This window comes from Protomyctophum bolini, assembly GCF_963924005.1.
Source record: "Protomyctophum bolini genome assembly, chromosome: 3".
Taxonomy (NCBI): domain Eukaryota; kingdom Metazoa; phylum Chordata; class Actinopteri; order Myctophiformes; family Myctophidae; genus Protomyctophum; species Protomyctophum bolini.
The window spans coordinates 31,272,035-31,289,070 of record NC_137864.1 but is presented as its reverse complement, the minus strand read 5'-3'; the positions used below and the strand labels follow the sequence as shown (position 1 = coordinate 31,289,070).

Genomic DNA, 17,036 nt, shown 5'->3' with positions numbered 1-17,036 from the left:
AACACGACATCAGTTCTGGTATTCCACAGAGCTCGATTCTTGGCCCTCTGCTTTTCTCCTTGTACATACTGCCATTGGGCGAACTCATTACCAATCACGGAGTCAATTTTCATTTCTATGCTGATGATACCCAACTATATCTTTCTGTGGCTCCAGATGATCCCTGTGCTTTAGACCCGCTGTTGACCTGTCTGTCTAGCATCAAATGTTGGATGAGTGAGAACTTTCTCAAGCTAAACGAGGATAAGACAGAAGTTCTCATAATCGGTTCTAGTGAGCAGAAAGAATCAATAATAAGCAGACTTGGTAACCTGACTGTAGAAAGTAACAGTAAAGTAAAGAACCTGGGGGTTATTATTGATTCTGAATTGAATTTCAATTCACACATTAATCATGTTGCCAAGATTGCCTTTTTTCACCTTAGAAATATTGCACGAATAGGACGAATTTGTCCTTGGACGATGCAAAAACGCTAATCCACGCCTTTGTTTTTTCTCGGCTTGACTACTGCAATGCACTTTTTTCAGGACTGCCTAAGAAAACAACTGACAGATTACAACTTGTCCAAAATGCAGCAGCAAGAGTTTTAACTAGAACTAAGATGAGAGAACATATTACTCCAGTTTTGGCATCACTGCACTGGCTTCCGGTTGTTTTTAGGATTGATTTTAAAATTATTTTACTTGTCTATAAAGCTCTCAATGGTCTCGCACCTTCCTACCTACATGACTGCCTGCCTAAATATGTCCCAAACCGCCCCCTAAGGTCTTCCACTGCTGGCCTGCTCGCTTTGCCAAAAAAAATGGCAACTAAAAAATACGGGGAAGCAGCTTTTTGCTTCTACGGGCCGTCGTCATGGAACAAGCTCCCACTGTACCTTCGTCAGGCAGCCTCTGTAGACATTTTTAAAGCTCAGCTCAAGACCCACTTCTACAACATTGCTTTTAATTGATCTTTTATTTTTTATTTTTGTTATTCACTGTATTGCATTACTGCTTGTTTTTAATGTTGTTGCCTTGCTTTTCTTTTATCCTCCATTTTTCTGTAAAGCACTTTGAGCTGCATTTCATGTCATGAAAGGTGCTATACAAATAAAAGCTCATCGTCAACAAGCCGTTTGTGCGCGAAACCGTGAATGTCCCTGTACCGCAAGTGAAGCGAGCCAGAGACGACCATGAGGCTGGAGCTTCTAGTGAGCCCCAGATAAAGAAGCCAAAAAAAGGAAGTAAGAAGACTGAGCAAGGGGCTCCCTCGCCCCCAACAGTACCTCCACACAATCCATCAGACGTGCTTGACAGACTGGCGGCTCTGGAGAAGCAGTTAAAGGACTGCCAAGAGAAGGAGAGGCTCAACCTGCTCCAACATGAGGCCAAATACCGCAAGGAGATTGAGGCACTGAAGGACAAGCAGAAGGAGTGGGAGAACAAGGTCAAGCTGCAACAACGCCTTGCTGACAAAGGCTTGACAAGGGAGCCATTCAATTCAGACAAGCAACCTCTCTTCACAATGAACCCTCTACAGAAGAAGTCCACTGCAGTAAAACCTGAGAAACAGCAAGCTGTAGTTCAGCCATTACAGGTTTCCCAGCCAATCCAGCCTCTTCAGGTCCAGCCTCTTCAGGGTATTGGAAATGTCAAACAGTCTGTCTGCGTCAAGAAGAAAGGAAAAAGTGCTTCAGACGAGTCTGAGGAGTCTGAGGATAAGGAGAATCGAACATGCTGGGAGGGCCAAATTGATGCAACTATACTAGAGCAATCCAGAGGGAAGATCTTGCTCATTCTCAATACAGGTTCACTCAAGGACCTTAAAGGCCTGCAGGGGATAGGCGACAAAAAGGCCAAGCTCATCCTGGGATGGAGGGAGCTCAATGGCCAATTTGCCAAGGTGGAGCATCTGACCAACATCGAAGGCTTATCTAAAAAAAGATTTTCTTCCTTCATGAAGGCAAACATCCTGAGTGCCATGGGGAAGTAATCGTATTTTATATACAGCCATGCAATGACATCCTTTTGTATTATTGTACTTTTTTTTGTACCCTCTGAAAAGGCTGTGCTGCGGCTTTTTGGTGGTGGTGAGATGATTCAAAAGAAGCATATATCGGCTATAGGAGACAATGGAAACGTCAGAGAATTTTCATTTGGCGTATTTTTACTTAACTTTGTTTGACCGTTTTGGCTGCTCTGAAATTCCCATGTTCCGCATCCAAAGACACAACAGCATTATAAACATCCTGCATGCACGCGGTCGGCCAATCAGAGGCAGCCAGTAACTAGGATGTGGAGCTAGCCAGTCGCCGCTCGGGAGGCGTGGGATGTCAATAAGGAAGTCAAGGAAAGAATAGATGCAAAGGGACCCTATGAAAAAACAATGTACTGTATAAGGACTTGTTTCATGTCTTAAACATGCTAAGCTTTACTGATATGTAATGTCACCCATCATATCATATTTGAGACTAACCCGGACCAGATTTAAATTACTTTCTCGCTCATACTTCTGTATGCCAGCTGGTGCATCTTTTCCTCATCAGAGATAGAGTGCGCTCTGAATAGAGAACGAGGACGCTCAATTGTGTTCATCTATGTAAAGCGCCTTGGTATATAAATGCACCATTTACCATTTACATGCATCATTGTCTCCACCATTCCAAAGGCATGGGGAGAGTATGCACTCCGTGTGTCTGTCTGTGGACAGCAAATCTCTGGCACCATTGGCTTGATTGCAGCCAAACTCTGTGCACACACTCCCTAGGGGCTTCGTACACACATCAGACGAACATGCTCTGTGCTGTCCATGTTTCATGGACAGTACACCTCAAAGCTTTTCCAATGGAAGTCACGTGGTTTGACCAAACAGTTGTGTGTGATGAGGGGGCAATCAAACAAGTGTTTGGTCACACGTGACTTCCATTGGAAAAGCATTGGGACGGCCATGAAACACAGGCAGAGCACAGCACAGTTGTTCTTTATGTGTGTACGAAGCCCCTGGATGCCAGAGCTGGACCTCTGCCCCAACTTTTACACATGGGCCTGTTATAGCGCCACCAGGAGGCAGGTTTTTTGCAAAAAACACACACACATACACACACACACACACACAAGTCTATAGTCATGAAGTCATGTGATCAATATGGATCTATCCGGTATATTTCATATTCCCCCTAACTGGCTAACATTGGCTTCCAAAGTTTGCATGATTGGCCCGACAGCCCCACTTCCCGAGTGCACAGGACAGCTAAAGGGATGCAACGTGCTGTGCAGGGCTCGAGGAAGACTATTGAATGTGATTGAAAGAGGAAAGGTGGATCTAAGTAAGCCTGGTGTTGGATGAAGCAGACAGATTATGTTAGATATAGCCTTTGAGCCATACTGTGTAAATGCTCAAATTGGTGGACTCTCCTGGCATTCCAAAAGAGTAGTGTCGGACCCGTCTACACATCCACTCATTCAGCTTGGGAAAATGTCCTGTCGGCCACGCACAAGGTATGGATATACCAAATGTGCAGCACTTGGACCAGTTTCACCCAGCTGATGGCTGCTCATGTGCACAGGAATGAGAGCCAAAGTGATAACATCATAACGGCAGACGGTAACAGCAACAACATCCAAAGCAGAGTGCTGCAAGGAGACGGTAACAAGTCATTGTTCTGACATCCCGTTAGTCTGACCGATTACTAACACTATACAAAACCCTAACCTCAGTCTTAACCGGCCACGTAGGTCGCTAACCATAATCTCAGTCTTAACCGGCCGAGTAGGTTGCTAATCCTAACCTCAGTCTTAACTGGCCATTTAGGTCGGATTTATGGGCAATCCCCATTAAGGTTATGCCCTTGACTCCTTCCTTTTCATAATAGTACTGGATAACTGGACTACATCGGGATACAAAAAGGGTAAGCATACCACCTGTGTACTCAACTTAATCTTACAATAAATAAATAACTAGTAACTTGAGAACCGTTCGCCCCACCGACTTCAAATTTGACACACGCATTCCACACCACCACGTGGAGTGCAGTGACCAGCCTTGAGCCGGTCAGACACACTGTTTGGTCAGGCTCTGCCAGTGGACCTAAGGAGCCAAAGTCCCCTCACCTGTAATTGAGCCAATTGATTGCCATGGCAACCCCACACCTGCCATTTGATTACTTAACCAGTCCACTTTTCAGTCAGTTTGCACTTTTTAGACACAGGCAGGCAGACAGAGATCTCCATATATGGGCAAAAAAAGGGACAGGCGGTTAAAACGGGTGCTATGACAATGGATATTGCATACTATGTTCCCAACTTGTATCGTTCCCAAGTAGGCCGGTGGCCGACGGGCACATGTAAGGTAGTAAGGTTAATTTTAGGCAGCTCGATTATTATTATTATTTTACAATTCAGGAATGTCCACCAAACCTCATTCAAGGTGTAAATGATGTATAATATAAATAATAATAGAGAGTAGTGAATGAGTGATTTGGGACACAGCCCATGATTCTATAATCAGTGGATATAGTATGCTCATATCTTTGAAGTCTGTGGGCAGATGGAGAGGTAGTGTGTATGGTTGAGGAGGCCTCCCCAGTGTGTCGTACTAAACAGCTTAATCACTATGATCACAATGAAATAAAAGAAAACAGATCACAGTCCAATAGTTAGTCATGACTTTAGAAAAAAGAAAAGAAAAATACCTCTTTAGAGAGAAATAATTTGTACGTCTGATGGCAAACAGTTGCTACATATTCCTTACTCCCAACTTCCCCTGGTTCTCTTAAATTTCTTAGAAATAATACTTAAAAAATAAACTACATACAAACTCAAACAACACACAAGTGTATTCTACCCTTGTGTGTGATTTAACAGCATCGTTGTGAAAGTAGGGTGATGAGTAACAGGACAGTCTTGAGAGAAAGGAGATTTTAGGTCAAGGGCAGAAGAGGTGAGTAAAATGAAATTATTCTCTTTTACCGCAACTCAAATATATGGGACAGACAATGACATTTAACATTTTTTAATTCTAGAATTCAAAGATTCTTCTTCCTTTTTTTTTTTTACATCAAGCTTCTATCTAGTGTTTTCTGGACCCCGCAGTGGTCCTGAGAGTGGCTTAATTAGAACATGACAAAATACATGGAATATTAATGAGGATGTGTAGTTATTAAGAGAGGTGTGGTAAAATGGTACTGGTGGGTAGGCTAAAAAGGACTGTAGTTTGTGTGTTGTTCCGACAGAACTACAACAGCACAATTTGCTAGCTGAAGTCCATGTTGTGAGCTTCATTAGTGCTGTTCTTGCTGGTTATGTAAGGCAGTGAGCAGTGCAGGCCTTGGACATTCAGTACAGCGATTAAGCATGTACAGACATTTGGATATGTATGCAGAAAGCCGCAGAAAAGGATCACCAGGTCAGGTCACATCACCTCAAGACCCATACCAGATGAGCTACTCTCTGGACCCTGTTCAGTTCTCTTCATGAACACGGTCTCTGGTTTCATATACTGTTGGGCTTATGGTCAATCTCCGATAACATGACAAATGAGTCCGATGTCTGGGCAACACATATATGGATCTTTTTCAAAACGCATGTTTTTATATCACCGTTAACAACTTTTAAATGTATTGTTGCATCAACTGCACCACGTCACCAGCGAGCCTGCTGCGTCCAATAATAAATAATATAGCAGCTTACTAGTCCAGTCCACGGTGGCCGCCAGTCGCCAGATGATGCATGCATAGCCCTGTGAAACTATTCGTGTGTAAAGTTTGTCTGACAGCTACACCAACGCACTGCACATGCCACATGGAGGTGAAAATCATGCATTTCCTCACCTATTGTGACATCCCCTACGACGTGTTCATTGCGGATAGAAGGATAGACTATAAACATGCTCTCCGTGTCATGGTCATGGAGAAAGGTGTGAATGCAATCGCATCAAATAGCGTGGTGGATGAGAAGAAAGTATATAGTGGTTCATGTCCAGTTGCAAAGCACTCTCAGTTGCATTTCTCTCCTGTTTAGGTAATAAAGGGCACACCCTTGGATGCATTCCGTTCACTGTGCCCACTGCCTGCCGACCATGTGCGCGTGTGAACGCTGTTCCCGAATATGTCCTTTATTAGCCTACATTATAACGTGACATTTATTTATACACCTCGAAAATAGCTACTCTACAAGCTCACAATTATCATCGGGTGTATGAATCAGAATCATATTTTTTAATTATATGGAGAGAAGTCGAGTGTCGGGATTTGGAGATTTACGCACATGCTGTGACATGCTGATAGACAATGCAAGAAACATGTTCCACTTCCACTCATAATTTAGATGTATTTGGTAAGTAAATATAAAATCAAATATATCGCCTACGATTGAAACCTACTACTACATGGATTCTCTCCTGTGTTCAATGCATGTGTGTGTGGACACATATCTTTGTCGTATGGGCAGGGATTGTTTTTTAAACAGAGGACGAAAATATCCGTTTTGAAAAAGATCCATTTACTTGTAGCCCAGGCCTGAGAGACTTAACAATCCAGTGACCGTTTAACTATACCATGGCTTCACCGCTGCTGTATCAAAAATATCCAGAAATCAATCAGTATTACCATCTTTCTGACAGATGGTAATTATGCCATAAAGCATTTCCAGATACAGTCACAGAGCGATCTACTAGCAGACTGTTCAGAATCGAAATAATCCCACCAGTCGAAATACCTATGAATCTTATTACAGAAATACAATATAGTAGATAAAAATTGACATTTCAGAAGCTGTCATTGATGAAAATAACACCAATTACCTATTTTAGGTTGTGTGTCATATTGTGTTTAGTTTAGTAGTGTTGGACATTTATATGGAATGGAAAAATATGATATGGAAGACCAAGATACAAATGTCAGGTAAATATCACCACATTTCATGATAGGCTTCAGCTGACAAAGGTGGACTGATCAAGAAATTGTCCCACTTTTTTTTATGAAGTATTAAATTGTGGGAATGAAATACAATTCATTATATGGTTATAATTCCGGCTGACCAAGCTAACCATCTTTTTATAAAAGTTTTACAGAAAAGAAATTTTAAACAAATGTTAATGTAACATTTTCTTTTTTAATTCAATGAATTAAACATTTTGGTTAGAATTATGCTACCGTTAAGTATTTATGGGTTAGTTTTGTACATATGTACACACACTAGAATTTAGGGTTATATATATTTACAAGTAGGTAGCAGCACTTATTTCTCCCTTTAAGCACCATGACTGAATCATGACTTCGAATGTTTAATTTACATTCCATCATATGATGTGTCGGGCACCAAAAGTAGCAGATCTACAAGCTCATGCAGGTCTGGCCATAACTCTATTGACACTTTTGTAAGAAATAATCCCGTCTGTAACCGTTTGCCGGCGTTTCATGTAATTATAAATTGGGAATGTGTCAAGCTGAGCACTATGCATCATTGCAGAAGACATTAAAAGAAAGCATGAGAGAAAGAGATAATGAGACAGAATGAGCATTGCCTTTGTATGTGATGAGAGCGGAAGAGACCATAGAAAAAAGAAGGGAAGAGGAGGAAAGGACAAATAGTGTACGTGTGTCTCTGCTTGAGTCCCTGCAGTGTGCATCTCTGTGTGTGTGTGTGTGTGTGTGTGTGTGTGTGTGTGTGTGTGTGTGTGTGTGTGTGTAAGACTGTCAAATGTGATTTGTACAGTATATGTGCGCAACTGATATCTGTGCATGGACATGTAACAATGACTCACCAATGTAGTAAAGTAGCAATACTACGGCAGTGGTTCTTAAAGTGGGGTCCAGGGACCCTTTGGGTTCCAACCAAATGGATCCGTACGGGACCATGGGGTCCTTGAAATTATAAAGATTGAGAACCACTGTAACATGATTTCCGTCACCGCCATGTCTTTGTGTGTGAGCTCTGTGAGGGACTATGAGTGGGGGACGTTTGATCACTTTAAGGTGCAGTAGCGCACATGGACCAGCAGGGGAGGCTGAGTTAGAACTAGAGAGCGGTGAGGCGGCCAGTGAGTGCTGCCTGAAGCTCGGATGGCAGGAAGACTCCTAACTCTGTGATGATTCCTCCTGTGATTAGCTGATGGGGGGTCACATCAAATGCTGGGTTCCACACCTCAATACCTGCAGAGCAGAAGCATTAGAGAATGACTCACATCGCTTATCTCACACACTAACACATGCACACACATAGGGCCTCTGGTCTCATTAAACCAGTGTGCTTTAATTACAGTGATGTCACAGAGCACCTCTTTGTCTAATTGGAGATCACACGACACGACACTGGAAGACATCAGCTTTCAAAAACTCACCCAGGACGTACGTCCTCTGAGTTCTGTTCCGGGTAGTTGGCATCTCTTTTCACATAGCTCAAATTTCATATAACTTTTTGTTTTGAACTTTAAGGTTTCATTTTATGCATAGTTTGCATACAGTCGTCTCTGCTTTAGTGGACAGAAAAGTTGACGCAGTTGATGCGCATGCACTAGCATGAAGAATGACACGTCGGGTTCAGCATTGGTGAACTATCACCTGGTAGTGATAGGCACGGGACAGATGCATCCCGTGTTCACTCCACTGGGCGGGTTTTTCCACTTTTGTTTTATTCAGTGATCCAGCACTCCAAATGCAAGGCAGACGATCCAGAACACATAACACATGCACTTGCATTTCAATAAATGAAAACATGCTTATTTGTGGTGAATGGCCTGAATACTGTGCACTGTTTACCCGATCTGAATAGCTTATGTGTGCATAATCAATTAAAAAACCTATAGTCGAACCTTTTTTTAGACTGTTGGCCCTTTTGACACCATGACATAAAAATTGCACAAACTCACTAATGCACGACGCTATTATATACCTGGAGCAGCAATGGGGATTCCATTGATGCTGGTGAGCTCCTCAGCGGGGCGCACTTCAATGACAATATCCCTGCCACTCTCCAGACTCAAGTCACAGGACGTGCTGGGTGCTGCCACATAGAAAGGAATCCCATGGTGCTTGGCAGTGATGGCCAACTGGTATGTGCCCACCTTGTTGGCTGTGTCACCATTGGCAACAACCCTGTCAGCCCCCACCACTACAGCTGAGAGAAAAAGAAAAGCACAGGTTGGTTGAAGGGTTGGTTGAAGGTTGGTTGTGAGAAAAAAATGAAAAAATAAAAACAGAGAAAATTAAGTTGAAGAGAATAGAGGAATCGACATACCTGTGATGCCCTTCTCTCTCATGGTTAGGGCGGCCATGCTGTCTGTAATGAGTGTAGCTGGGAATCCTTCAGCCACAGCCTCGTAAGCCGTCAGTCTGGCGCCTTGGTTGTACGGCCTGGTCTCTGTACAGTATACACGCTTCAGCCTACCAAGCGCATGTAGGCTACGCACCACACCTGTAACACAACCAGTCCTGGTTACTGTTGCATTAATTAAAGGGGGAAAAAACAGTAACTATCAAAAAAGCCAATGTTGGGACTCATGTCTTCATCAAGACAAAGAACTAATTATCAGTGTCTCAACAATCTCTATCTCACTCACACTCTATTACATTGTGTATACACAACCCACAGGTGTTTGCACACGCAAACACTGATTCATTGTAATTCTAAAATAGGTCAGTATTAAAGTCAAAGGAATACTTTAAAATATAAATATATATTTTTTTCCCTTAAAGGACAACTTTAGTTTTTTTCAACCACGGTTCATGTTTTAGGTTGTTATTAGAGAAAGTAAAAGATGAGTGTTAAAGTTTTTTCATTTGCTGCTTTGTTTCGTTTTACGGATTTTAGCCGTTTTTGACAGGGGGGTGGGGGCATTAAAGCATGGGCCTAAATATGTATTTACAAAATATTATGGCAATTTATTTTTTAATTATTTATTATAGTCCTAATAGACCCCAGGAAATTACATCTGACCACAGAAGATCGCAGGATCTACTGAGTGTGAAGGAGGCCTACTGGGGGAAGCCACACTGTGTGTCATAGGTTCAATATGTCAGTTTGACACATTCAGTAGATCTCGTGATCTTTTGTGGCCAGATGGAATTTCTTGGGGTCTAGTAGGACTATAGTAAATAATAAAAAAAGAAATAGCAATAAAATGTTGTAAAAAAGTACGGTACACATTTTACCCCATGCTCGAATGCCCCCGCCCCCCTGTCAAAAACAGCTAAAATCCCTAAAACGAAAGAAAGCAGCAAATGAAAAAAGTTTAACAGTCATCTTTTACTTTCTCTAATAACATGAACCTTGTTTGGAAAAAAAAACTAAAATTTAATTTATCATTTAGGGTTTTCTCGCATTCCTTTACAATGAATTAAGAATAATATGAAAATACTTAAAGTTTAATAGCAAATCTAAACTCACAGTATAATCAAAGTGGTGGATATTTTTCATGCTTATGTTTGACATCACTGCTAATGTTTGTTCATGACGAAGCCTACAGGTGAAATACTGTAAATATGTAATTTTTATTTAACCAGAGGTTGACATATTCGAAAGTAGGCCTATAGTGTTAATAATTGCGGTTTATTTATTTTCTTCTAGAAACATGCCTACACAAACTTTATGTAGAAATAAAACTGTGGAACATGGAATGAATCACAGACCATCATTAAATAGTTTAAACAGGTGATATTTCGCATGAACATGTGCATACATATGCATGCACTCCAACACTCATCCAGCCTTACCCAATGCAGTCCCGTATCCGGCTGTAGCGAGCGAGCCAGTGTTGCAGTGCGTAAGGATGGTAACAGAATCCCTGGGGACACCAGACAGGATGTGCTGGGCACCATAGTTACCAATTTTCTTGTTGTCATTGACATCACGTTCCAGCATATCTTCGATCCAAGCAATTACACTGTGGGAAGAAGTTTTGTGTGTCACTGTGGACTTAAGGGTAAGTGGTGTATTTTGGTTAAAGGACCACTTCACCAATTTTCAACCTATCTTCATATAATAGGTCCTCACTAATAATCATGATAAAATGGCATGATTTTTTTCTACTCAGTCTGTGTCTCATAGGAGGGCTGTGGGCAGTTTAGAAACCGTCTTCCAGTGACATGAAACATAAAACAAGATTTCTTTTACAAAAATGTTTACATTTTCATTATCGTGAGAACGATGGCTTCCATTTTTGCATTGCAACTTTTCAGGACTAGAAAGCCTGCAGTTTTTATTAGCTTGTATTTCCCATCGATGATGTCACTGGAAGACGGTTTCTGAACTGCCCACAGCCCTCCTATGAGACACAGGCCTAATCAAGCCCTGAGCCCTGGACCCTCATTGACTTTAATGACGTCAGCTGTAAGTGCTTGAGGAAATTGTTGTGAAAGAAATGGGACAGCACTTTGAAGATGAGTCCGCCATTCATGACACTTTGCATTACTTTATAAAAACTGTCCTTATTCACAGCCAGTGCCTACCTACATGCTTGGCCTATTTATACATGTCTATCACCGTTCACGTCTATTTTAGTATTTAAGCTGATCGTTTTATTAGTTTCATAAATACACTTTCCTGTGTGATATGGGTTGTAATATTCATATATAATAATATTCATTATACATTTCATTTCCATATTCTTTTACTTTGATCATTAATCATTTCTCATCATGTTTCCCTTATTATTATTAAATATATAGCCTATATCCTTCCATTCAGTCTCCTTTTGAGAATAGTGAGAAAGCACTATTGTGTTTGTTGACATTCTAACCGCGATACATAACTAATTTGCATACTTAAATGATTGACGTTTGGAGGATCCCCCTCATTCCCCTGGTAACATTCCCCTATGAACGGTGGGTAATTTCTTTGCTAAAGTCAGCCAAAGTCAGCATCGATGCTGACTTTGGCAAAGGGCACATAAAGGGGCGGGGCTGAGCCCTCACTGACTTACGGATTTCAAATGGGACATCCCTCAAGCCTTCGCAGACTTCACATGAACGTGCAGCTAAGTCAGTGAGGGCTCATTGAGTCAGCAAGGGAGTGGATTGGGCCACAGACAGAGTAGATCATGATTATTAGTGAGGACCTATTATATGAAGATCGGTTGAAAAGTGGTGAAGTGGTCCTTTAAAAGTTAAAGCACTATATTCTGATAGTATGCATTGCTATATAGAGAGTTTGTTCAGTAACAGGAATCTCCCTGTCTCTCCGGCTCTTTGATAACAGAAAACACATTTTCATTTCTTTGCAACATCACTTCCAATTCTACTTGTTTAATCTGTATTCTGCCCCGAGTTATCCATCCTGATTGGATACATTATTGGTATCCTGAAAATGCATTTTATGTTTTAAAGAGCTGAGCTGGAGAGACCCCTGTTACTGCCCAAACACTTGCATCCATGCAATGTATTTTCCTTCTAACAATGTATATTATCAGAATATTGAGCTATTTAACACTTAGTTTAAACTAAATGTTAACTAGAACTGCACTCTGCCGAGTGCATACTTGCTTGTTGCACACTAGTAGGCCATAAATGGCCTACTAGTGCGCAAGCAGAGCGCGCAAGTACTTTCGACCGCTGGAAACTATCACATCTCAGTATCTCCGTGAAGGAACGTTTGAAATGTATAATCATTACGTGTAACTATTTGCTACCTAACTACTTTTTTACAGAAAAATGAATCATTGATATGTGATGAAAAAGAAAGGTATATAAACTGAATTAAAATATATTATACAGTATAATTATTTTATTACTTATTGTAAATTGTCAATTGTTTTAAATGTATTTCATTTTGTACTATAGTGATATTAATACTAAATCATGATCAGAGTAATATGTGTCTCTAACTTCAATTTCTGTAATAATACTTTCAAATTTGTTGAAATATACATGATCTAAAATACTTCCGAAATCTGTAGTTGGATTTGTTAACCAGATACCACATTACGTCATCGTTGAGAGCTGGGACCAGAGTACATGGTGTATATTACCGTGGGCTCTCATACAGAGTATGTAGTTGTAATTTGATTAGCAGTATACTGTGGTTACTTGGTTCCAAAAAGTGACAGCCAAGTCTTTTTCAACGGTAAGTCTGTGCCTGGTTTGCTGGGACCAGTTACCACATTACGTCATCGTTGAGAGCTGGGACCAGAGTACATGGTGTGTATATGTATGACTAGCTCTCAGTGATGACGTAAGAGAAATGGTCATCTGTGTAATCTGGTCCCACCAGATACCACATTACGTCATCGTTGAGAGCTGGGACCAGAGTACACGGTGTGTATATGTATGACTAGCTCTCAGTGATGACGTAAGAGATATGGTCATCTGTGTAGTCTGGTCCCAGCAGACCAGGCACAGATTTACAAATTACAAATCACATTACAACTACATACAGAGTATGTAGTTGTAATTTGATTAGCAGTATACTGTGGTTACTTGGTTCCAAAAAGTGAAGCCAAGTTTTTTTCAACCGTAAGTCTGTGCCTGGTTTGCTGGGACCAGTTACAACATTACGTCATCGTTGAGAACTGGGACCAGAGTACATGGTGTGTATATGTATGACTAGCTCTCAGTGATGACGTAAGAGATATGGTCATCTGTGTAGTCTGGTCCCAGCAGACCAGGCACAGATTTACAAATTACAAATCACATTACAACTACATACAGAGTATGTAGTTGTAATTTGATTAGCAGTATACTGTGGTTACTTGGTTCCAAAAAGTGAAGCCAAGTTTTTTTCAACCGTAAATCTGTGCCTGGTTTGCTGGGACCAGTTACAACATTACGTCATCGTTGAGAACCGGGACCAGAGTACATGGTGTGTATATGACATAATGTTGTAACTTGTAACTTGTAACTAGTCCCAGCAAACCAGGCACAGACTTACGGTTGAAGAAAACTTGGCTTCACTTCGAAGAGACCAAGCGAAATGATTACTTGCGCGCTCTGCTTGCGCAAGTAACTACATACAGAGTATGTAGTTGTAATTTGATTAGCAGTATACTGTGGTTACTTGGTTCCAAAAAGTGAAGACAAGTTTTCTTCAACGGTAAATCTGTGCCTGGTTTGCTGGGACTAGTTACAACATTACGTCATCCTTGAGAGAGTACCTGGTGTGTATATGACGTAATGTTGTAACTTGTAACTTGTAACATTACGTCATATACACACCATGTACTCTCTCAAGGATGACGTAATGTTGTAACTAGTCCCAGCAAACCAGGCACAGATTTACCGTTGAAGAAAACTTGGCTTCACTTCGAAGAGACCAAGCGAAACGATTACTTGCGCGCTCTGCTTGCGCAAGTAAATAGCTCAATATTCTGATAATATATATATTCAAAGAAAAGCCCTTATGCTACCTTAAGTATACAACATCAGTCGTCAACTTGCATCTATTTACTTACAGCATGGCTAGTTAGTAGTTACTTGTTTCTCTATATCCAGACCATCTTTCCTCAGCTATATTCATAAACATGTGTTTTTTTCTCCTCACCCTTTATGTTCCTGGCTGTGGAACATTTAAATTCTGAAGATTTTACTCCTGTCTATTCTTTTCATTCACCTATTTTTCTCTCTCTCTGCCTACCTCTCCCGGAGCTGTTCAGAGTTCTTCTCCATGCTTTCATTCTCTGCAAACTCCATCAGCTCGCGGGCAGCACGGCCCATGTTGACAGCAGTAGGCCGGGCTGAGGTCAGGTGGCACAGGGACTCTCTGATGAAGCTCACAGGGTCGTCACCGCCAGCACCTGCAGTCAGCTCCACTGCCAGGCTGAGACAGCCCACGATGGCAATGGCGGGGGCACCTCGCACCTAGAAAAGGGGGGAGAGACAACTCGGAGTCGTCACTCATTGTCAGGTTGTCCTTTCCCACAGTGGTTTCATTCTATTTTATTGTGGCTTTCTTCCTGGTTTTCACATCATGGATATTGGTGTGTGTCCGTGTGTGTGTTCATCCTTGCTTCCGAGATGTGAGATCTAGGAAGGAAGCACTGATGCAACAATGATGAACCAACAGTTGTCATACGTGGCTTGAGAACACCAGACACTGGCAGTGAAACAGACACATAGAGCAAAGAGAGGGCTATGATATCATCTCTGGTTGAGAATCATTTTTCTCTCCCAGGAGGCATTATCATCATGACATCATCCTTTCTACTTATGGTACATTCCATCACTTCTGACACCATGCCAAATGTGTGTGGTGCTGTATATCTGATGTAACCCCAGGGGGAGCACATTTTTAAATGTTCTTTCCCAAAACGAATAAGAATATTCCATTATCAAGAACACCTTTCTGTGAAAGGGGTACATCGCAGAGAGCGAGAGAAATCGTGTTAAGGAGTAAAAAAAAGAACGGAACAGCAGAACCAAAGCGAACAAAAACCCTGGTAAAGATCATTATTAATTCATCAATCTCTCCCAGTGAACGAGGGACGATACATTACATGGGTGGATGGTTGTGTGCAGATACCCGGCTTGTCGTGCTTGAACATCATGATCATAATGCGAAAACTATAAATGAATAATCATGGGCTGAGCCGCGCCAGGTCATATTTTTTGGGATGCCCATTAATTGGGCAATAGGAGCAGATACGTTTGTTTGAGGCAGCATCGAGAGTCGAGACCATTCAATTGCTTAAATATTCCATCCCGGGGCCTGAGAATCCACGCGCCGTTGGGCGAGAAGACAAGACACCCAAAATAGGGTGCCGCTGCCGCAGATGCATTCAAAACAAATACAGGCCGCCGGGACCCCTGGACGGTGCCCACTGCCCATCAATAACGAGCCCGACCAGGCGGCCGAGGAATCCAGCGATATGAACATGATATGCGGCCAATAGGACCACAAAAGATTGAATTCTGTTGAGAATATACCCACTAACTAGACAGTCTGGCAAATACACCGTTTATAAACAACGGCAACATACATAAAGACGCAAACGTTACATAGATCATCTGTCATCACATGCAGCGGAGGGGGTTAAAGAAAGACTCAAGAGTGTGAGAAGGGATAAAGGGGGAGGAGGAGAAAAGGATCTCATCTCCCAGCTCCTTACCTTCATGGACTTGATGGCCTCATATCCGTCCTGGACCGAGTGAACCTCTTCGAACACAGTCTGTTGCGGCAGCAGCAGCTGGTTGAGGATCTGCAGAGATCCGGCCCGGTAGCGGATCGCTTCGAGCGTCATGACCCGAACAAGGAGATGGTGGATGCGATGTGATTTGCACACACTCCCCCCACACACACCGACACACACACAGTCACACACGTCGTCTCGACCACGGCCTGGTGGTTGTCAGCGGTAGAGAAAGGAAAGGGGAGGGTGGAACGGAGCGACAGGGGGTGTGGGTGGGGATGAATAAAAAGGGGGGAGAATGAACGCTATAGTAGATAGCTGGTCGTGTGAATGAGAGGAAGAATAGAGATGGGTTCGCTTCCACACTGACTGAATACAGTAGAGCAGCAGCAGCTACGGAACCACGTGTTATCTTTTAACAGGAAGCCCCCCCTGCACTGTTCACGCCCACCTCACTCTCGCGCGTTCTCCAATCTTTTAATTACTTTTACTTACAATAATGGATAAGGCTGGCTAATCTGTATCACTGGTAAAATAATTTAAAAAAAACACGTCACGATGCTTGTAAATAAGGCAAGCGTCACCCTCGCCAAACCTTGCGTTAACGCGCGTTCGGAAACTGAGCGCACGATGCTCTGGTCTCGTAGAAGCAGTAGAACCCAGAACGCTATGGACCACAGCTAGGTGCAATGCAAACTAATACACGAGTGCGCTCCCGGTGCGCATTTCCGAACGCACCCTTTTTTGACATTCCAAATCCCATTGCCCCAATGGTCAATCGCGTCAAATAGCACGGACGTGGGGTAAAAATAAATAAACCTAATTAACCTTTCCTTCAAATCATTTTAAGAGAAAGATGTTGCCCACTTCAGACCGGTCCATAACGCTATCTTAATGAAAAGGAAGTGTGTATTGTGTAATACATTTGAGTTTACACCTTTATTACACTAGCCACATGGGGAGGTTTTGATCACGCTGGCAGCTATAATCCGAGTGCGACT

General features: G+C 42.1%; 1 protein-coding gene across 1 annotated transcript; it reads right to left on the bottom strand.

Moving 5' to 3' along the window:
- Positions 1 to 2,985: 2,985 nt before the first annotated feature.
- Positions 2,986 to 16,723, bottom strand: mri1 (methylthioribose-1-phosphate isomerase 1). Its single transcript, XM_080759663.1, has 6 exons — positions 16,015 to 16,723; positions 14,544 to 14,767; positions 10,691 to 10,860; positions 9,216 to 9,392; positions 8,871 to 9,095; positions 2,986 to 8,131 (listed from the first exon to the last, which is right to left on the bottom strand). Exons 1-6 carry the CDS (start codon positions 16,144 to 16,146, stop codon positions 7,998 to 8,000), a joined length of 1,062 nt encoding a protein of 353 aa, XP_080615789.1. The 5' UTR covers positions 16,147 to 16,723; the 3' UTR covers positions 2,986 to 7,997.
- Between the last annotated feature and the right edge of the window lie 313 nt (positions 16,724 to 17,036).

Excerpts from the sequence above, each read along its gene's own strand:
- mri1 (XM_080759663.1), bottom strand. The coding sequence starts at position 16,146 with ATGACGCTCGAAGCGATCCGCTACCGGGCCGGATCTCTGCAGATCCTC. Across the intron at positions 9,096-9,215 it reads GAGAGAGAAGGGCATCACAG|CTGTAGTGGTGGGGGCTGAC; the intron begins GTATGTCGATTC and ends TTTTTCTCTCAG. Across the intron at positions 8,132-8,870 it reads AATCCCCATTGCTGCTCCAG|GTATTGAGGTGTGGAACCCA; the intron begins GTATATAATAGC and ends TCTGCTCTGCAG.